We start from the raw sequence: 24,016 nt of genomic DNA, 5'->3' as shown, positions 1-24,016 counted from the left end.
TTTAATTATAGTGCATATTCCCTTTACAAGACAAAAAAGTGCGTAAATTTATTTGAATTATGTAGTGCTCGTTATGGAAAGAGAACAAAGTATACTGCCATGTAAGCATGAGTGCACTCAAGTGAAGCCATTCTTGAATACGCTAATGTAAAGTTAATACAAAGGTAAGCAAATTTAAAGAGAAAATAAGTAGTCCAAATGTTTATTTTGGTATGTGGAAATATAAATGATTTTGTCTTTGTTGTTTAGGAGATTAATTTTATGGGTTTTATAATAACTATAAGTAATTAAATTATGTAAAAGAATGGCCACAACCTGTCTATCTTATTTTAAGGGATGGATATCATATCATAAGATAAAACAAACAAACAGTAGAGTTGGACTAAACAACAAACAGGAGGAAAAAAGCCCAAGAGAAGGTACAAGCATCAGAGACCTGCCTTTCTGAGGAATTCCATACAACACTATGCTGAAGCAGACCTGTGCATGCTGACCTTTGGTTTTTAAATATCCCCATGGGAAAGGTGAAGTTTCACTTTGAAGTCTTACTTTCTCTGTCTTCCTCACTTTAGCTGTACACTTGGGGGAATTCTTTTCATCCTCTATACTATTTCCCTTAACTTCAAATGGTATCTTCCTTTATAAAAAAAACTATAATTTCCACCAAAAGGGAAAAAAGGCTACACATAAATGTATGTGTGTACACTTATGTAATGGAAACAGCTAGCATGAAAAGACCAACAGCAATATCTCTCATTGCATATAATTATCTTGTTTCTGCTAGAGGAAGAAGCAATAATGAAAAGATCTGAGGAGAATTATAGCAAAGAACATGGGTTGATTGATTCTTTTAGGAATTGAAATGGCAACTGTACTTTGATACACTGAGTGTTGAGGATTCTACAGGAGCATATATTCAGTTACTTTCCAAATCTGTGATTCTAAATAGTGATAAACTGGAACACTTCATTCTTCCTCCGATTTGAAGGCCTAGTCTTTAATTCCAGTCTGAAAACAAATATTTTCCTATTTATCCGTTTAACGCTGATAAAGAAATAATAAAGAACTGCAGAGAAACAATGGGTAGTACGAACATTTTGCCTCTAGGCAACAGAAGAATTACAGCTGAGGGTCCATGAAGGTCAATGTAAATTCCACGTATGTCAAACAGTCTTAGCACAAAGCCCATAACATTTGTTCCTGCAAAGATCACTTCAAATAATACATTTGAAAAGTATAGATGGATACTGAAAAATAAACCACAAAACTGTATTGGACTGGCTCTGGGAAGTTTCATTTTGATGAATGGTAATGATCTATTTCCATTTAACAAAAAACTGCGTTTTCTCTACCAGGAAGGGCATCGCTGAGAACATAGAACAATGGCCTCTGCTGTGAGTTGGTTGTTGTGTGTTGATGATGGTTTGCAGTATGTTGGATCTTTGACTAGATTCTCCTTTCTCTGTTATTTTCCAGCTTAGGAAGGATTCTCTGAACAATAACTGGCCGCCCATAGTCAGCTTATAACTCACGTAGGTAAGACCTTAAGTGGTAGATCATCAACAAGGCTTTAATAAATTCTGGTCGAGAGGAGACAGAGCAAATGTCAAGTTCATGTGCTTCGAAGGAAATCACTCTCCAACCACTCTTTGCAATTTTGGTTTACGTTAATCTCTAGATGTGAATCTAGAGACCAGCGATGTTTCTCATGTGCTTTTGGCAATCTGCTGTAACAGTGTTTAAAAAAGGAAAACAGAATTCTCTAGAATATGTGTTCATAGGCTTTTAATAAAAGGTATGTATTGAGTAAGTCTTACCCCTGCACTATCTCCTGGGTAAAGCGGCAGTGGTTGTTTCTTTAAAGATATCAGAGAAATAATAAAGAATGGACAATGCCCAGGAGGCAGTTTACTTCAAATTCTTTCAAAGGCAGGGGGATTTAGAAGGTGTCCCTGTGCTTAGGAATCTATGATTGAGACCTAAAAATGTTTTGTTGTTGTTGTTGTTGTTGTTTGGTTGATTTTTGTTGTTGCTGTTCTTCTGTATGTGTATATGGGCATTTATGCATCAGGGTTGGGTGGTAGGATTTTTTTGTGTGGGTGGAGGGGGCTTTCAACAAAAGATTCATTTCTAAAATAGGCAAGGTTTTTGGATCATTCTTAACTATAAATATGTCGCACTCATTCTCACAATGCACAGCAGACTCTGTATTGATCTTCTGAAATTATATTTAGCTTCTTTTAGCACACGCCCTAGAGTTTGTAGATGAATATGTATATTAGCTCTGTAAGGGACATTTTGTAATTCATTAAGACTATTTTCCTGCAGTTATGTATACTTGAAAGCCTGATTCTAAATTATGTCCCTATAGCTCATCCCTCATTCTGTATATAAATCCAATCTCACCAATTTAGAGTTTCTTTCTCCTAGTCTCATTAGTCATCTTCTAGGAGGGTATAATTACCCGCTTAATTCTCAATTCTGTTATACTTATTAAGTTTACATTTTAATGGTCAGCTAGTTTGAGCTGTCAAGATAGATATCAGTAAAATATTTGCCCTGCAAACATGACAACCTGAACTCAGTCCCTGGAGATGCCCAGGATCCATGTAATAAAGTTGGGTGTGGTAGCATGCGAGTTTTATTGCATTGCTCTGGAGTCAGAGGCAGCTGGATCCCTGAGGCTCACTGGCTAGCCAGTTGAGCTTCATGGGTAAGCTTCGGGTCTCAATGAGATATTTTTGTCTTAAAAACAAGGCAGAAGGTACTTGAGGAGGACCTCTGACTATCAAATATTCATATTCATAGGTGTGTTTGTATCATACCCCCAAAGGTCCTCTACATATTCTGCTAACACACCGTATCAAGCTCAAACGAAGCCTTGTCAAGTCTTCCCATGAGGAAAATATATACAAGAAGATTGCTTATATACAAGGGATGTGTGCTGTAACTTTCATTAGGGGAATTCATCTCAGTCCCAGGAACATGGATAAGGGAAGCCATTAACCTAAGGCAGCTCTGTAACCAGGGTCCTATGTATACAAGCTGGAACTTCACTTGGAAACATTTCTCATCACTGGCTAAAAACTAATCAAAGTAAACGAAAGATTAAGCTTTAGCTGATTGAACATGTAACTAAAAATTTCTCATTGGATCCTGGTCACACGATGGAAATTCTTCATCTAATGATAGCAAAATAAGAGCAGCACGTTAACAGTAACCGGTCAGGTGACATTTCAAATTCAGGTTCAGGGTTAACATGGAAAAGCTGATTTTTCACAATGCGTGTGGTAGAGCGACCTGTACTTCTTCCAGGTTTGAATGCAACGTATTTGTGCATTGCTCCCTGCTCAAATAAGCTTTCTCAGGTGCACTTTGTCTAAATGTTTTCTGTAAACTGTTCCTATATTCCTCCTACAGGTTCTTAAAACTTCTATTATAATGCTTCCCAGAAATCTGTTTTTGAGTGCACAAGAGCTGGAAGCTCAGAGAAATGATAAACAGTTAGGTCCTCTTCACCAGGCAAAACACTTACACTCATTCGAACTTTTATCCTCTTCTAACCACAAGATTTCCAACGGACATGTCCAAATAATTGTTTTAAGATCACTTGTTTTAGCTGAACACTGAATCCCTATCTTGTTTTCAACTTCTTGTAATTAGATTGTATGATTGATATGGTAGTTTTGAATTTTATCAATATGTTTTACTTTCTGGAAAACTGTTTTTGCATTTACTTCTTTATTATCATTTTTTGCACCTGGAGCCCAAGCCAAGGCAGGGCCTTGCACATGGCGATCCAGCTTGACACTGCTGATCTTTATCTCAGCAATTCCTTTCTACCATTATGATGCTATTCATGGCACATTGCTATTAGCACACTAGACTTCCTTCCTATTTAATTGAGCATTTTTCTAGATTCTTCACAGCTTTACTATGTATCTCCACAATGGCATCAAATATTAGGAACAAGCTATGGATCTGTAATGTCCATTTGGATGTGTTGTGTGAGGCAGTGCTTCTGAGAAGTGAGGAATTTTGCTTCCATATTTCACTCACAAAAGATTGCAATTACCTGATTTGCAACCTCTCCTGGATATCCGAATCTCCCTCAAGTATCTACGTCTTGTAACAACAGTTCATAAATTCTCACTAATTATAACAAAGACCAGAATCTTCTCTGGCTGGGTCAGGGTTCTTCATCCTCCATCTCTTTCTGACATAAGGAAATGAGCCCCAGACTCCAAACCGGCTTTGGAAACCAAAGATAACTTTCATGTCTACTAGGAGAGGGTTAAGAGAACTCGCAGCCTCTGTTACAGCCTTGGGAAAATGGTATCACATGAGCATCTGTAAGAAGATGGCAGATTTAAAATTGTGCTAAGAATTAACATTTCATGTTTATGCCAGATGTCAGGTACACTGCTTTTCACCGAGCTGTCAAAAAGTAGAATACTGAGAGAAAAGGTCAAAGCATCCAGAGGGATGTCAGCAACGCTGCGAGATCATAATGACGGAAAAGAGTTGCTTTAAGTCTGTATCTATCGCCACTTCACATGTCAATTCACATCGAGTGGAAACAGAACGGGCTTTCTTAATAGCTTTGTGGAATGCAATATGCTTGCACTAGAGTTAAAAACATGCCATAGTTACTGAAAGCCTGCCAGGGTGGGTCCCCTCTCCTGAAGATCAATGATTATGGATGATTGATGGACTGCTTTCCCGAGCAGCAAACACCAGCCTGTTGTTATTACTAGAACAGATGCAAATGTGATCCACACATAATTAATTGAATTTACGAAATGCCAGAAGTATATTAACTAGTCAAAACAACCTTTTAATTTTCTCCCTCAGATTTCGTACTGATGTAATGAAGAAGCGACCCACAAACATATTAAGACATCTATAGCCAAGCTCATTCTGAACAAATTCTGGCAAGTGAATCAATTTCTCTCACGCTCAGATGAATTAAGAAGCGCCTTATTGCCATCTCTTCCCCTCTTTCCTTTCTTCCCTCCCTGCTTTGTATTCTTTTATACTTTAATTTTCTTTTTCCATGAATTTGTTTGTTTATTCACTTTATATTCTGATTACAGTCTCTCCCTCACCCATCACAAAGCTTTTCCTTTTTTCTTCCCTCCTCTTCTCCACCTTAGGTGGATTTCCCCCTCCTCAGTACCATCCTGCACTGGTGCGTCAGTCACTGCAGGTTATGGGCACATGCTCTCCCACTGAGTCCAAAGAAAGCAGCCCAGATAGGGGAACAGGATAAATAGGGACGCAACAGAGTCAGAGACAGCCCCTGCTTGAGTTGTAGTGGAAACTGCATGCTACAAATCTACTACATATCTGTGTGGTGGCCTACATCCAGCCCATGTGTACTCTTTTGTTGGTGGTTCAGTCTCTGGGAGCCCACAACAGTCCAGGTTAGTTGTCTCTGTTGGTTTCCTGTGGAATTCCTATCCCCTTCCTGGTCCCTCAGTCCTTCCCTCAACTCTTCCACAAGATTACCGAGCCCCCTTTAGTGTTTGACTGAAGGTCTCTACGTCTGTTTCTGTCAGCTGCTGGGTAGAGCCCCTCAGAGGACAGTTATGCTAGGTTCCTTTCTGCAAACAGGGCAGAGTAGCATTAATAGTTTCACAAACTGTTTCTTGCCCATAGGATGGATCTTAAGTTGGTCTGCCATTGTTTGGCTATCCCCTCAATCTCTGCTCCATGTTTGTCCCTACACTTCTTGTAGCAGGACAAATTTTGCCTTGAAGGTTTTGCTTTTATTGTCATTTGCAGTGTCTCAGGAAGAATGAATGCTTTAAATAAGACTCAAGTGGAAGAACAATATTTAGAATATTTTAAGAGGAAGTTATAAAACTTAGAAGATGCTACACAATATTGTAACACTAATTACTTTTAAAAGCACAGCATTTTGAAAATGAATTCTGCCGTCTGTCTTCCAGTTAGGTCACCATTTCCTAAACAACTTCTAAGTATGGACTGGGACAATTTGTGAACAAAGGCCGTCTTCTCTTTGAAGAACAGCCATATCTGTATTTCTCTCTTGGGGTATGTTCTTGTTCAAGTAAAAGCTCAAGGAAATTAAAGGTGTTTTTCTCCAGCATTTTTAGAACAGATTTTTAGAAAAAAAAAGTGTTCATAGTTTTTTTTTTTTTTAATTAAACCTCTCACTACTAACAAGTACACACTGTGAAAATTGCTGCTAACTGGGACCAAGTGGTCTCTTTGGATAGCACAGGATGATGAAATAATAAAAGTACTAAAGGAAACAGAGCTGCAGAGCACAGACTTGGTACCTTTACTGCCTATATTTAGTGCATCAACCTGCTGGTCAGAGTCCTGCTGCAAACGGTGGGCAGAACAAGGTGATAAATGTGTGTAAAATGACAGGGGACTGCTACTGTAAAGGACACATGGAAAGCTTGGAAAAAAAAAGAAATTTTAAGAGAATTTTATAAAGTCACATGGTGGACCTCACAATGGACAATATCTACAAGCATCGCAATGGTACTAGAGACACTGAGTGTGTTAGAAATCAAAAAGCACATTTTGTGTCTCTGTTTCTGGCAGTCTGTCTGTCTCTCTGTGTCTGTCTCTCTGTGTCTCTATTTCTCTTTCTCTGTGTCTCTGTCTCTGTCTTCCCCCATACCCCCCTCTAACTCTATCTCTCAATCTCTCCTGTGTGAGAAAATCTTTCAGTATTGAGGACTGAGCCTAACGCTCCTAGAACGGTAGGTGATTACTCTACCAGAGACCTACATCCTCAGACTTCTATTCAATTTTTCAGTTTAATGAAGTGGGTAACGAAGATCACCAGGCTGATCGTGAATTTCCCTGTGTGTCCTGGGCTATATTTCAACTCACATTCATCTTGATTCAGCCTGCCAAGAGCTGATGACAAGTGTGAATGGTGGGAAAACTCACAAGTTTCTAGACTTACAGAAAATTTTACACAAGGCAAAACTAGCCATTTGCTCACTGCTGTAATCGATGAATTCCTGCTTGATTATTGTTTGTAATATATGCATATATAAAACAATATATATTTTACAAACAATATATACAGTATATTTAGTACATATAAGTGCATATTTTATAAATAATATCTAAATATCTAAATAATCTATAATAATGTATTTATTCCTTGCCTTTAATATGTCATTTAACTTTTCAACTCATCTTTCTCTGGATAAAATCAACAGCAAACAGCACAGTACCAGTGTTTATGCCTAAGAAATCCCCTGTCTTTACGATCTCACAACTTTGTTGTATTTAGCTGACTGATTTAGCCTCACTATGGGGACATAAAACATTTGCTAAGATAAAGTAATGATGTAAATTATGCTAGAAGGGGAGATGCTTAATTAGTTCTGAGAAGTATGTAAAGCAAACATGGAAAACTCCAGAAGGGTTGAGATGCTCCTGTCTGATAGTTCAGGCCTCCAGGATCCTATAATGAGCTACTTTAATTAGCCTTGTTGGGAATTATTTTATGTTCTTTCAAACTTAATAAAATAATATTTTCAAGACCACAAATCATAAACTTAGATGTCTCGGAGTCTGTGTTCCTTAATAACATTTAATGAAAGAGGCTTATACCTTTTATAAAAGTAAGAATTAATTAAATACCCTTAAAAAAGAGACTTCTAAGAGCAGTGTACGGGCTAGAAAGGCCTTCAAACCATGCTTCGTTTGATCCAAAATTTTGAAAACAGTTTTGACCAACTGATCAACATATAGTATTTTGCAATCTTTAAGAATACAGTTTACTTTATTCATTTCTCTTAGTTGCATGAATGAATGGGTGATTCTTATGAAAATCATAAGATGGTATCACCATGGCTAGAATTGGATTTTCAGTGGGGTGTGAGTTGTTACACAGGGAATGAACTTGGGCCTTCTGTGGAAAACAGCAAGTATTCTTAATCTCTGCGGCATATTTCTAGCTCTAGGATATACTTTCTTCTAGGCAATATTCAGCTGGAGGTGCATACTCAAAGTGTAGCTAATTTGAGTTCATTAAAGGGCTACTAATGGACAGAAAATAACTACATTTTCTATGTTTAATAAATGCAATTAAGTTTGGCAATGTGGTTCAGTTGGCAGAGGGCTTGCCTAACATTCAAAAACTCCGAGGTTTAATACTCCCTATGGCAGAAGCCTAGTATGACAGTGTACAATTAAAATCCAAGAACTCTGAAACTGGTAGTAGGGCACTGAGAAGTGGAAAGTCATTGATAATCAGACTATATTGTGGGAAAAATATTCTTTTAAATAGTTCTCAGATACATACCAAGTTTAAGGCCAAGCCAATATACCAAAAACTCTATCTTTGTTATTTTTAACAGGAAATAACTAATTAGTTATAATGTAAATAATGTCTTTCATTTGAGTTCCTTAGCTGAACCTTGTAGACCCCAAAATAAGGATGGTGGTTATTATTTATTTCATATGAACAGGCATAGACACAAGGTAAACAAATCTTGATTAAAATTGCATCCATGATTCACTTTATGATTTCCTTTTTCTTTTTCCTTTTTTTTGTTTATTGGTTTGTTTATTTATTTTTTTATTTGTGTAGCTGTTATCAGACACACCAAAAGAGGGCATCAGATCCCATTACAGATGGTTGTGAGCCACCACGTGGTTACTGGGAGTTGAACTCAGGACCTCTGGAAGAGCAGTCAGTGCTCCTAACCTCTGAGCCATCTCTCCAGCCCCTGCTTTCTTATTTTTAAAACTCATTATCATTTCAAATTTTAATATCAAAAAGGCCCTTTAAAGTAAAAACAGATGGAGATCAGTTTTGAAATTCCACCCCTAAAAGAGTCCTCCATCTTTTATTTTAGGTAGACCCTATCTCTTTAAATGCACGGAACACAGATACAACCAGGCACAATTCCAAGCTATTCCCGAGCGAGTGCCAATTTGGTGCCTACGACAATGAGAGTTTACTTAACTGACAAGAAATGATCTAAGGTTTTGTGAGCATACACAGATGTAACTCATGACTGGATGCCTATCTTCTAGTCCTCTGCTGGGCACGTGGAGGTATGCTGGGAAAATCTCAGCTACATTGCTAAGTATACAAGCAACTTGGCTCTCCAGTGCAGCTGAGGTTAATGAAGAAAATATTCTGCTGAGTTGAGAACTGCCTAGCTTACAAACAAATTATTATCAGTGCTCTTTGCAAAGTAGTCCACTTTATTTTTTTATCTAAGTTCAAAATGTCTACTAAAACTCACTCATGGGTTGGGGAGTTAGCTCAGTAGTAGAGCACTTGCCTAGCAAGCGCAAGGCCCTGGGTTCCGTCCCCAGCTCCGGAAAAAAAAAAAAAGAAAAGAAAAAAAACCTCACTCATTGAAACATTTCTACTCCTGTATGTCTCCAAAAGCATTAAAATCATGTGAGATAGAGACAAAGTATGGCTAGTGTGGCTTAAACAGTAACTGGTTCAAAATCCCCCAGTCACAAGTCAATAATGCAGATTTCTAGGATACTACACTCTTGGGTCTGACCTGGAGTCTGCGCCTGCAGAGAACACTTTCTCTGAGCGTGTCTTCCATACAACATTAGGACTCAGTGGCTGAAATTCACAGAACATTGTGCTCAACACAGTGGACAGGAACTGTACATGCACAAACTCCCAGAGCACTTATTCACGTAAGGACTGTCTACTTAAAAGGCAGCAGTAGCTGGATCTCTGTACTGCAATTCAGCTCTACTTCCTCAGAGGGGGAGCACATCAGTAAATGTACTCGATATCCTCAACTCCTTAGCTCCTCGTTAGGGAGCTATATCGATAATGCTGTGCAAAGGTGAAGTTCAAACAAGGCCTATTTAGAAGTCTCACTTCCCATTTTCCCTGTTTCCCCTTCCTGAAGCAATCCATCCAGGTGAAAGGATGTAAACAAAAGAAGGGAGACCAAGGTCAGAGACACTATATGTGAATGGATCTGAGCCACATGTACAGTTCAATTAAAGATAATGCATTTTCAGGTTTCCTTATTCATCCAGGTTCTCTAGGCTTGATTAGAACAGGAAGATCAAGCCAACAAAAAAACTCAGTGGGTAACGGGGCCAGGCACCAAGTCTGCTGAGTTCAATTATGAAAGGGAGTTCAATCTCTAAGACACACATAATAGAAAGAATCAACTCCCAAAAGTTGTCTCATCTCTACACTTGTGCTATGGCATGAATCAATCTCTCCTTCCCCCTCCCTCTCTTTCTCTTTCTCTTTTCATCTCTATGTCTCTTACACACACACACACACACACACACACACACACACACACACATGGAGAGAGAGAGAGAGAGAGAGAGAGAGAGAGAGAGAGAGAGAGAGAGAGAGAGAGAGAGAGAGAGAGGGGTTTTTCTCATCCTTTACCAGACATTTAGGGGACCTGATATTGAACTGTGAGGGGAAATCTGTAATCTTGCTCTACCTAGATGTTAAGGAATAGTCAGGTCAGTGGATCTCTGAAATTTGAGGAGATTCTTATATAGACAGAAATTGAGACGGTAATAACAATGAATACATCTACAGTTTTGTCAGATTGCCTCTCACAACCTTTTATATTTGTCTGTAATGTCTCATAACAGTAGTGAATAAATAGTGTGAAGGGACTGTAAAAATGTGGAACTAATATTGCTACATTTCTTGTATTAAATTTCCTATTCTCCTTCTATCCATTTGGCTATCAAAAATGTACATTCAAATGCACATACACTCAAACCAAAATGAAGGGTAGATATGTAATGTGTAGGTGTAGGGCTGTTGCACAATATTCTAGTTATGATAGTAGTTACTAAGGAGGAAGAGAGTTATCAGGTCTGGCACACTTCAATCCTTACATTTTTATGATGTCTTTATCTGTCATAGGTCTCACTGTTGGGCATCAGCAGTCCATGATGCCTAATGTACAGAATGTAAAGGAACCACTCTGTGTTCCCAAGGTAAAAACTGTATGCTTTCAAGACAAATACTACACTCCCTAGGAAAAGGCATCTGATCTGCTCAGCTTGTAATACAGGTACTGCTTCGCTTAAAGTCAGGAAAAAGCACCAGTTGTGGGCTCTGCTTAAGGAGAAAAGAGAGTCCATGGGGAAAATCCTGGCTCAACACTGATATTGGCACAGGCTGTACATCTCAAACTATCCTCATTCCTGTATCTCTAGACATAGTTCTTATTCTAAAAACCAAGTCTACATAGGATCTGATAGTTCTTGTCTGTAATCCTAGGGTTTGATAGGCTAAGAACAAAAAAGGATTCATTGTGGGATATGTAATAAGATCCTGCCTTAAAAGTAAATGAACAAACAAACAAACGAAAAGCAAGAACTCAAAGAGGAGAGGGAATATGGCTGTATAGAAAAATGTTGTATAAGATGGCCACAGCATTTTCAATCAAGAAAACTTCATGGAGTAATAGAAGACACTATAATCAACCTTCTTCAAGGATTCACATGAAACACTTTAATTTCATGCTTTTGCCTTATGATCAACATATTGGTTTTGTGCTATATTTCTATATTTTTAAATGAGATGGACATGAACTTTTAATATGTGACTCCTTAAACCTTCATAATGTCTAAAGATATACTGTGACTTACATGTTTATAAGAAGACAAAAAATACAGAAGTTAGGCAACCTGCTCCAAATTCCAGAGTTGGGACATTAGAACACACTATAAATTTGAGCCTTAGTTCAATTTATTACTCTAAGTCCAGGCTAGTATATGGCTTCTATGTACCGTGTGTGTGTGTGTGTTTGTGTGTGTGTGTGTGTGTGTGTGTGTGTGTGTGTTTGTAGAATGTCAAAAAAGTACAATTTGAAATAAACAATATCAGCAACAAACTCAAAGTTTGTAATTTATATATGCATAGTAAAATTCCTATATTTAAACTTTAAAATGTATCACTTTGTAAGTGAGGCTGAAATCCTGCTGTGTGGCTTTGTTTAAATTCCATAACTACCCTAATGTTAAAAGATAGCACTACTTAATTTTTAAAATAGCCTTAATATCATCTTGAATATTAGCACTCTTACTGTCATTTCAGGTCTATGTAGTTACAAACTGAAGCATACTGCCACTCAGATGAACTCAGCATCCTGAAAATATGGGAAGTCCTGGTGGTCTTTCAATTTCCTGCAAAATGAGCCCACTAGCTTACAACTGGGGATTGGTTCTGAATATGGCTCAGGAACAAGTAGGTCGAACATATCACAATCAAGATTTTTGGCCAGGATGCTCTTAGCTTTTCCTCTGCTTACTATCAAGCATTTTCAGGAGTGAAAGTAAAATGTCTTGATATATACATATACATATACATATACATATACATATACACATACACATACATATACACATACACATATACATACACATACACATACACATACATATACATATACATATACATATATACATATACATATATATATATGTATGTATATCAAGGTTCATATACTCAGTTCTTTGTTGGATATATCTGTAAATTAATGAAAATACAATGGGTCAGCGGACAGAGTAGTAGATAGATGAAAGGATAGGAGGACAGACAAGAGGAAAGCTGGCTTACCCACAGCTTTACAGTTAAGAGATTTAGAGACATGGGATTTCCTACCCAACTCTACAATTAATGTGCAATAATGTGACTACCAACAATTTCTTTGTAGAGATGTACTCATCCATGTTTCCACCTTAGATTTATATGTCAAGTCATTCAGAATATACCTGTATGAATGCCGATATGGGTCAGTTAGGATTTTTTACATTCAGTATGTTAATAGTCATTAAGTATTGACAGAAATTAAGAAAAAAATTTTATATAGATCTGATAAGTTATCCAATCAGTCTATAGATCGAGTCTCTATATTTTGCCTTAATGTTTATCTACCACTTAGCCAGAAGAAATAGCTTAGAGAAAACACTCTTAACCTGAAATGACAGATCCTTAATAACCCAATGTTTCAGTTTTGATGAGGCCAGTTACACTACAATGCATTTACTGGGCACTCTGCTTTGGTTTCTGCTTTGTAGGAAATAGAAAATACAAGGTTTGAGATAAATCCAGTCTGCATCCTGCTTTGGGGAGACTGTGATAATTTTCAAAAATGTTTTTGACACTAATAATTGAAAAGAGCTCTAGTTTAGGAAAACTGAGTTCCTAACACAAGGGGAAGCTATGATTACAAATGAAAGCATTTTGGGAAATGGTTTAGAATCATACAACTCTCCACACTAGGAACTGGGTTTTTATGCCTTGCTAATGTCTTCACTAACTTGACAGGTTCATAGAGAGATGGAATTTTCCAGTTGGTGCCATGTAAGCTACCTGAGATGACTTTTACATTTTGGCCCATTCGTCTTGGGAGAAAAAAAAATGGAAACGTTGTAGCTCCACAGGGTGTAAATCCCACACCATCTGGCTGAGCAGCTTCTGTTCTCGCCTTGGTCACACCAACACTTTACACAGCAATTTTTAGCACAAAGTTGCTTCAACCTCTACTACCTGCTGCTTGACACTCACACCCTCTCTTTCACATCCCAAAGGCTATGTTGTTGGAAGTGGATGACGCTGTACAGAACTGAGTGTTCAAATGTCTGCACGTAGCACAGATATGGCAAGGTGCAGCAGAGACTAATTTGCTGAGAAAACACTAGGGCAGACTTTGAGTCTTTTATCCATGTGCATTAAGTGTTGCCAGCATTCATTGGGCAAAACCAGCTCTTTATGTGTATGGAATAATGTGATTAACCTGTGCATTTATGTTTAATTAATATTTCATCATAAGATTCTTGGACACTAGTCCTGTGGCCTTATTCATAGCAGAGTGATTTTTTTCTCATGATTTTGATTTACTAATGATTTTATAATAGCTAGCATCTGCATTGAAATTGTACTAATCTTAGTATTTCAAATTATTGGAAACTAGATTAATAATTAATCTACAAAAAATCTATGTCGAGTGTCTTATTTCTAGTTTATCATCTTGCCGTTCTTGTAACTTAAGACATTGCTTCTTCCACTTTCTTCAGAAAGATCCTGAATTGTTCTGCAAGAAAGTCAGTGGACTATAAATGACAGAAGGCATGATAGAATAAAGGAAAGATTAAGACATTTCTCGCATGATAACAATTCCTCTGATCAATAGATACATGGAGATCCATGATAAATTTGCAATTCTCTCCAACCATGGCTGAAAATTCCATTAATGGCATCAGATAAATGGATGAATGTCCCAAATCAAAGCGACTCAGGTTCAAGTACATAAAAGTCATTGTTTTCTTAACTTCAACTATGTCGTCCATCTCCCCAAATCTATTTTGATATAATGTTTCATATATTCAAATAAACAAAAAAGTTAGAATTTTATTTCATGGAAATGAGAAAAGAGTTCTGGTAATATTAGGATATTCTTTTTTTCCGAATCATTTTATTCATTTACATTGCAAATGATAGCCCCTTCCAGGCTACCCTTCCATAGAGCATCAAGCCTCCCTCCCTCCCATTGATGTCAGATAAGGCCATCCTCTGTCACACGTGCATCTGGAGTCCCGCTTCATTCCATTATAATCTTTGATTGGTGGTTTAGTCCCTGGGAGTTCTGGGTGGTCCACCTAGTTGATATTGTTCTTGCTAAGGGGTTGCAATCCCCTTCAGCTCCTTCAGTCCTTCCCCTAACTCCTCCATTGGGATCCTCATGCTCAGTCCAATGATTGGCTGTTGAGTATCTGCGTCTGTATTCATCAGGGGCTGGTAGAACCTCTCAGGGTTCATGGTAGAATTCATGACCTGCACCTCTAACCCAAACACTGTGAATGTTCTTTTGGGTATTTGGTATCCATCTATGAGCAAAGGATGCATAGTGCATACAATCCAGTGATTCTTCATGCCTTTTCATTCCTACCTCACTGCGATACACTGAAGAGAATGTGTTCATTGAGATGTGAAGCATTCATAAATTTGGTAGAGTGAAACATTAAGCTAATTATTTGGTACCACACCCATTGGTATTAAAGAGTTTAACAATTCATACAGTTTTACTGATTACTAGACATAAACCAAACCTATGTTAGACCCCATGTTTGCTTTCATATCACACTTGGGGAATTAGGAGTCATGTATTAAAATCACAGTCCCTTTTATTTCTTGGACTTTGTGATCATCATTAAAAGGCCAGCTCTATCACTTCAGCCTTAGGACTTATACAAGAGTTTTATGAGACAATAAAAATATACAAATCGGTTAGAGACCTGGAAGGCCACAAAACAATGAGATAAATCAGGGTGAATAGTACCTTGAAGACATTGCTTCAGGCTCAAATGTGAGGTGGATGGGAGGGTGATCTCTCAGCGGACACATAATATTTTGCCTGGATGAGCTAAATTCACTGTAGTGAAGGCCAAGTAAAGGAGCAAAGGAGCTAGGCAAGGAAGAAGCCTGAAGGGCAGAATGAGATAAACAGGTAAAGCACAAGAATTTTGCTAAATGGAACAGATAAGACCCCGCTGCTGAATCGCCTATGGACTAGTAGTGGCATATGATCAGAAAACCTTTGTAAAACACAACATTCCGATTCACTAAATCGGAACCTGCATTATTTCAAGACTCAGGTTAATTAATTCACAATTAAAGGGTCAGTCTTAGATGCAATGGGCTAGAGCATGTCTGAGTACAGCCTTGAGTCAACGCAGGGAGGTTGACTGTTCATGCAACATTACTTAGTTTGCTCTCTATCTAATTCTGCAAAGAATGGGCATACAAATTAAAAAAAAACCCATGAACTCTTTTTTTTTCTCCTATTTTCAAAGGATGAAGGGGAAGATCAGAAGCCGAGGATTAAAAGGGTTGATGTGGGAATGCAAAGTAGAGGAGAGAACATGGAAATGATAATTAACACTTTGAAATTCAAATAAAACTTACTGCTTTAGAAGAATCATGATTTTGTGTGTGTGTGTGTGTGTGTGTGTGTGTATGTGTGTGTGTGTGAGAGAGAGAAAGGGGTGGGGGGAACAGAGAGGAACAGAGAGAGATTTAAATTGACATATAATGGGAGATAGTACAGCTCAACAAGACATCAATGCTACCAAATAAAAAACCCAATACCAACAGTCAGTTAGACTATTCACATATAGGATCCACCTAATCACCTAACTCCCACAAATGACAAGCTAATACCAATGTTATCGGTTACCCTCCACAACTTGCAGATAAGACCATATTGCTGAAGAGATTGCATACTTATGAAACTATATGTAAAGAAATATAGCTGGTACTCATCAAGCAGTTTTGCCCGGTCTCACCCATCTGTGAACTATAACTACCTATCTGCAAGCTATGACCACTAATACAATAGTGTTACCAATGTTAAGGGAGTAACCAACTATTCTTTTAAATTGGAGTCAAAGCCTATTCCATGAGATTGAACCTATATGGAGCCATGGCTCCAGCTGCATATGTAGCAGAGGATGGCCTTTTGAGGCATCAATGGGAGAAGAATTCCTTGTTCCAGCCAAGGTTTGATGCCCCAGTGTAGGGGAATGTCAGTGCAGGGAAATTGGAAGGGATGGGTGGGTGGATGGGTACGGGAACACCCTCATAGAAGCAGGAGGAGATGGGATGGGATAGGGGGTTTATGGATGGGAAACCGGGATAGGGGATAACATTAGAAATGTAAGTAAAGGGATTGGGGATTTAGCTCAGTGGTAGAGCGCTTGCCTAGCAAGCGCAAGGCCCTGGGTTCGGTCCTCAGCTCCGGAAAAAAAAAAGAAATGTAAGTAAAATATTCAATAAAAATTATTAATATTAAATAAATGATAGGTTCTTCAGTCACCAAAACTAATGCTTGTAAGTATTTTAACCACAGAGAAAAAAATAAGAAGAAATGAAGTAATCTAAAATGAGCAAAGACAATACAAAGGAGTCAAGAAAGAGAATAATTCTATGTCCTGAGAGGATTGTCAGGATTTCAGTGAAGAAAACCTCATTGGTTCCAGCAAGGGCCATGAGCACTCTGAAATGCTTCTAACTATTAAAACCATCAGCTGCTCTGAGACCTCTCCCACCCTAGCTACAGAACTGATGTCCCTCAGTCATCACAGTGCAGATGAAACAGGTTCGAGACCAGAGAATGTAGAAAGAGCTCCTTCTAGAAAATCTGTAATGACCTCTTCTTGAAGCCTGACTGGTGTTTAGGGCATTCATTAAATACTGTACCTTGGAGAATACAGTTGTAGAATTTTTTTTAAAAAAAGCATTTAAAAAATTTAAATCTAGAAAATTCAACTGTAGAATATGTTCATATGTTAAATTGACCCTTTGCTCCCTTGTACAAGACCCCTAAAGCAGCTGGTGCTAACCACTGTATACAACATAAATGCTGTCTTTGGTCTATACACCAATAAAATATATACCCAGGTCTGAGGATAGTGGATATGATTTATATCTTAGCATTAAGGAAATTGGGATCACTAATATGCACATCCTTTCCTTGTAAATTTGACCTGGTTCTGGCCATCCCCATGCATGATAAAACCCTGACCAAAACACAATTCTGTTTACCTTACTCATTTACTAACACTCTGCATATCTCAAAAGTTAATGTGTCTTTTTTTTTCTTTTTTTTGGAGCTGGGGACCGAATCCAGGGCCTTGCGCTTGCTAGGCAAGCTCTCTACCAATGAGCTAAATCACCAACCCCAAGTTAATGTGTCTTATTCTAAGAGATTTCATTTCTTCTTCATCTACAGTCTTACCAGACTTACACGGTTACTTCATCCAGGTACTTTACTATCAAAGAGAGGACTGTATGACACCTCCCATCGCTGAAATAAATCAAGATGGCCTGAGATAGAAGCACAGAGCCTAGCCAACAGTTGTCTCTTGTGCTCCAGTTCAGCCAAGGTCGTCCAGCTTCTCAGTGGAAATCTCAGAAAGAACCGTGGAGTGTGGAGTGCAGGGGTTGTGTTGGAACGTCACAAATATGATAAGCAGAATACGCCAGAGTACTCACCCCCGGAGTGTGGTGGGGGTCCACAGAGAAGTACCACTCCCTGGCCTTCACGAACTGACACTCTGCTTCTCATTCTGCTCTTAAAATTTTCAAGATCTAATTTAAAAAAGAAAAGAAGAAGAACATTTTAGAAGGAAAACAGCATGTTCTCTTTATTTAGAGGACAATGTTCAAATCTCTTCTAAGGAAGCTCAAGGGAATGTTTGCATTCAGGAAGAAAGCCAGATTTGATTTCTTTATTAAGCATCCCAGGAAATCAGCTGTATACATACAAATAAATAAATAAATACACTCGGAACCCATGTTGCTGTGACAGGATTACAATTATATGGGTCATCCAAAGTGGCAAAGTATATGCAAGAATAAAATAACAACGTAATAGAATTCAATGAAAAAATCTGTTAAACACAGATAAATATGAGCCTCACCTCCAACCCAATAACTCACCACATCCCAACCAAAGTGAATCCCACTGCCTGACCACTCACTCTCAAACTCCTACTCTAAAATACCAATCATAAGCGGTCAGTGCAAACTTTATTCTCTACCTGTGATTATTTTTATTTAAGGAACTATTTGAAAATACAGAATTTGTAGGTAAAAGCCTGACTCACGTAGTGAGGGACTGTGTGGAAGGTACACATCAGTGAGGAAAAAGTAAGTAAAACTTACAGGACAACAATAAATTAAACGGGGTTTTTACTTATATCTGCAAAAAAACACTAGTTATTATAATTGCAGAAAGGATGATTTTCAAACGTTCAATAATCCAGAAACTCAATCAAGGGCAAATGCTATTTTTATTATTAGCAGTGATTTTTAGGAAAAGCATAATTTCTTCTAATAGCACTCGAGATAACACATATAGATTTAGACTTCCTAGCTTGACTGACCACAGAGGGAAAATACTATCGACTTGTTTTTTCAAATAGCTGAAGTCTACAAATTATAACTCCTTATCCATGTTCCGAGCAAATATCCCAACACACTTATTGTACCACTTAAAATACAAAGAGTGCGTCCATGAGCAAAATAGAATAAAGACCTGGCTCTTTAAAATGAAACAAACATGTTTTGTGATTATCAGTTTACCATCAACATATGAAAGATTATATTACACATACCCATTCAGACACACCATCATGCATACATATTACACACACACACACACACACACACACACACACACACACACACACTTTTTAGCCTTTATTTTCCTCTTTTCTTTTACTGGATATATTTTTTTATTGACATTTCAAATGTTATCCCCTTTCCATGTTTCCTCTCAGGAAGAACCCATATCCTACCCTCCATCTCTCTGCTTCTATGCGAGGTGCTCCCCACCAACCCCCTCATTCCCACCCACCTCCCGACTATTGCATTCCTCTACACTGGGGCATCAAGCCTTCACAAGACCAAGCACCACTCCTCCCATTGATGCCCAACAAGGCCATCCTCTGCCTCATATGCAGCTGGAGCCATGGGTTACTCCATGTGTACTCTTTGGTTGGTGGTTTCGTCCCTGGGAGCTCGGAGTGGGAGTTGGTTGGTTGATATTGTTGTTCTTCCTATGGGGTTTCAAACCCGTTAAGCTCCTTCAATCCTTTTTCTAAGCCCTCCATTGGGGACCCTGTTATCAGTCCAGTGGTTGGCTTTGAGCATCTGCCTCTGTATATTAGGTTCTGGCAAAGCCTCTCAGGAGACAGCTATATCAGTCTCCTGCCAGCACATACTTCTTGGCATCTGCAATACTGCCTGGGTTTAGTGGCTGGTCCCCAGGTGGAACAATCTCTGAGTGGCCTTTTCTTCAGTTTCTGCTACACACTTTGTCTCTGTATTTCCTCCTGTGAGTATTTTGCTCCCTCTTCTAAGAAGGACTGAAGTTCTTACTTTTTAACCTTTAAACATTGTTACAAAATGTCTGTGTTGCAATATAACTTGTAATAAAGCATATCTTTTAAATAAAAATCAGAAAGTTTTCTTTGGAACCCATAAAGAGAAAAGAACTTATTTTCAAGTTGATAATAACCTTAATCTGTAGGAATTTAGAAATATTTGGAGTACCATAAATCTGGACAGCAGGCGATTGGATTTTTATATTTAAGATTTTTATTTGTTATTGAGAAGTAGTATTTATGTTAGAGTGGAGGATTTTGCCACAGCGCACAGGCACAACCAGAAAAGATGGGACTGTGAGGACTCATTTTGACTAGAAACTGCTTTACAGAGATGTATGACATTTTATTTAGGTCTACTAAAAATGCAGTATGTAGTATACACTACTACACCTTGACATTTCACTTCTTAAAGCTGCAGCAAATAAAAAAAAAAGATTCTCAAAACATTAAAACTCCTGTAGTGTAATCAAATGGTAACTGGAATGCTGAGCCATTTAAATATTCAAATGTTAAGTAAGAATGAAATCCACTTATAGAAAAGTAATTTTCAAAGACATTTCTTTAGGAAGCTAAGTAGTATCATTATTGTTCCTTTACCACACATTCCTTGCTTTCCTTTATAATTTTCTACATAATTTTAGAATTTGGAGATTTTTAACATTTTAATTTATTTATTAGTAGTATGAATATGGAGCTGTAATTATGTCTAGGTAGTCATGTGGATGTCAGGGGACTACTTTTCTGTTTGGTTTGTTCTATTTACCTTGAGATTGAGTTCAACCCAAATATCCTTTTCCTGGGAGACCTAACGCAGATACTCAGGCTTGCAAAGCAAGTGACTTTATCAAGTGACCCTCCCCCTATTGAGGAGCTTTCTAGTCACTTATTTTAGCTATCAAGCAAGCACAGAAGAATGAATAAATGAGATGACATGGAGGAAAGAAAGAAGACACTTTCTCTTCACAGGTAAAAATGTCTTTTTCTTAATATTCAAATACTGTTTGGTCCAGATTGTCCTAGAAGACATCAATGTACTTTCGTAAGGAAAGTAAGGGAGCATTGCCTTTGATGCATGGTGTGGTCAGTTCATGGAGCATTAGAATCAGTCCCAGCACAGAATAATAGATACAGCCACTCCAATGCACCAGAACATCAGTGACAACAAACTTTTGTGACTGTAGATGTTTCCCCTAAGGCGACATCTCTTCAACATAACTTAAGTTCCCACCTATCACTACTACAAGTGATTTGGATTTTAATATGTAAGTATTTAACAATCACTTCAACATACCAAATTAATATGCCTAATAATTTCACTGTCGGAACCTCGAATATACCAAATATAACTTTGTGGTTTCCAATGAACATGAATAATATCCAATCCAAGTTAAATATCTCAAGATTATTCTAAAGTCTTATTAAAATTTTTATGAGAGTGCCTGTGATATAATGTATGTGACTAAAAGGTGTTGGAGATAGTTCAGAGGTCAAGAGGACATTAGGTTCAGTGCCCAACACCCACACAACATAGTATAACGCTTTTTAACTCCAGTTCCAAGGCATCTGAACTCTATTCTTACTTCTGCCAGCACTGCATGTACATGATGCCCATAAATATACACAGGGAAAGCACCCATACTCATAAACAATAAAATACCTATGTTTTTAAATGTGTCAAGAATTCACTGAACACCGTGGGTGTTTATGTATGGACAGTTAAACAAATGTGTGTCAGATGCATCAGAGAGCAGAGCACAGCTGGGTGGGCACAGGGGGGTAAATGCTGACAGGTGTGTAGTAATAACTCATACTGGTTTTAATTTGTATCACCTTAAAGGCTAATGATTAGATTCTCTTCATGTCCCATCCATAGATTATCTCTAGTGAAGTATCAGTTGATATCTATTTTCTGACTGCATATGGTTCTTTACTACTGCTGCATTCGGAGAGGTGTTCTAGACATATTTTCTTTTATAAAGACATGGTTTGTACATATTTTTTTTCAGATTGTCCAAAAGTATGAAAAGTATGAATGCATGGAAACAAGAGTGTCATGAATTAATTTTAAAAAATGGAGAGAGAGAGAGAGAGAGAGGAAGAAAGAAAAAAGAAAGAAACTAAGAAAGAAACTAAGAAACAAAGAAAATTCAGACATGACTGATCCTAGGTATGTCAGAGGAAATTTATTACAGATATAATGAAGAACATACCAGGAAGACTCCACATTGAACATGACTGGCCAACTGAGTTGAGTCATGTGAGGAGAAGGGGAAGGGGAGAGGGGAAAGGAAGCAAGAGAAACCTGGAGTGGCAGCCAAGAGGCCAAGATGCTAAAAGGCCAAAAGGGGCAGTAGCTAAAATGGCTGTGGTTATATAGGAAATAGTACTCAGTGAAATTTAGGATAGGCAGTGGAGTATGCCAGCCAGGAATACTGTAGCAGGTAGTCGTTGGGGTATGCTGGGAAAACTTGCTACAAGTGTCAGCTTTGACCTGTTAATAGGCTGCTTGCCCCAGCCTTGAGACATAACATGGGGCAAGGAACAGAAAGTTTTAAATTCTTTTGTTGAGACACCAGAAGACTTGCGAGAAAAACAAATCCCTGTGATGGTTAATCTTGGTTGTAGCATTGAAGGTGTCTGGGACCAATTCATTAATGACTTGTTGCATATGTCCATGGGTGAACAGTACCTCTGGCAGCCCAGATAGAAAGAGATCTGAGGGAAATACAGCATTATGTTTGGTTGCCCAACTTCATCCTTAGCTAGTGAGGGACCATCCCATTGTCGTCACTCTTGCCTCTTAACACTGGAGTCAGCTTCTTTGCATTTCCAATGAAGAATGAGAATCAGCAGCTTCTGTAGGAATCTTTCCCATCTCCTGCACCAGGGTGATTAGAGTGCTGTGACATCCAGCACTACTGAGTTCTTGGGCACTCAATTGCTGGACTACTCAGTCCCACTTTGCAAGTCAATCTGACAACTTTCCTCTTAACATATATGCATCCTTTCAATTCTGCTTCTCCAGAGAACGATACCCAATGCCAACCAACACAATACCCAAATCAAAAACTCACTTTTGAATGAAATGCAAAGTTATTTAATCAGAAAATGCCAGACTTGGGACATCCTGGGGACATGAAATGATACCCAGCAGTGACATGAGGTGCTGAGAAGGGTCGTGAGTAGCAATTCTTGGCCTTCCATTTGCCTTCACCATAAAGTACCTGTCTTGATTTTGACACTAGTCACGCCAAAGTGCATTAACTTGGAGGCTGAGTGAGAGTCTTTCTGCCCCTAGGCAGCAAAGCTAAATGTGTCCACCGGGATGCAAAGCACAGTAGCCCTTGAAATAAGCAGAGATTTGCATTAGTCTCTGGCTCTCAACCACTCACAGCTCAATACCAGTTGAGTAGGAGGAAGCATTTCCAGGTTCAGTTGGCTACACTTCCCTAACATTCAGGCCCCATCAGTCAAACACTTAGGAGGAAACTATGTTGGTTTTTTGGCTTTTACAATAGCTATGTTTTCAACCTTTGTCCTTTGCATTTAACTATTGACCTTTTATTAAACTCTGTTATTTTTATTTCATTTCAAAGAGGAAATCAAGAGATTTTATTCCTCCCCCCCCCACATTTACTGTATTTTGCTTAATTTTACTTTTATCTCTAAAATCTCTAGCTAATTTCTATCTTTCTAACATTCTTTTCTGGGCTACTATCTGTTTCTCTTTTTACTAAATATATTTTATTACCCTTTTCTATTTTCCATACCATCCTTTTATTTTACTCAATTATTACATAAACTTTTACATTATGTAGATTTAGAAAGATAAGAACACTTTAGCCCACATGGACTGAAACCCAATGCAGTGCTGCTCTAGCAAATCAAGTTCCCAGCTATAGAACATTAGACAGTAGCAAACTCCCAGGACTTCTCCAAACATATAACACTAGTGCACACTGCACACATGCTGCTATAGTGTTATCTACTTATATTCATCCTCAAACCTAGCTTCAGCTGCATCTTTCTTAAAGTCAAAGAAATTATACTCATTCTATCCATTTTGTCATTTCTATACTTTTATATT

The 24,016-nt window shown here is 38.1% G+C and overlaps 1 protein-coding gene across 1 annotated transcript in view; it reads right to left on the bottom strand.

Moving 5' to 3' along the window:
• Positions 1-24,016, bottom strand: part of Cntn3 (contactin 3) — a 356,765-nt gene that overhangs the window by 148,932 nt on the left and 183,817 nt on the right. Inside the window, exon 5 of the mRNA XM_032906010.1 lies at positions 18,032-18,127. Within this exon, the coding sequence (XP_032761901.1) occupies positions 18,032-18,127 (96 nt within the window). The remainder of the gene's footprint in view (positions 1-18,031; positions 18,128-24,016) is intronic.

This window comes from Rattus rattus, chromosome 6, assembly GCF_011064425.1.
Source record: "Rattus rattus isolate New Zealand chromosome 6, Rrattus_CSIRO_v1, whole genome shotgun sequence".
NCBI classification, from domain to species: Eukaryota; Metazoa; Chordata; class Mammalia; order Rodentia; family Muridae; genus Rattus; species Rattus rattus.
This window is presented reverse-complemented; position numbering and strand designations above follow the sequence as displayed.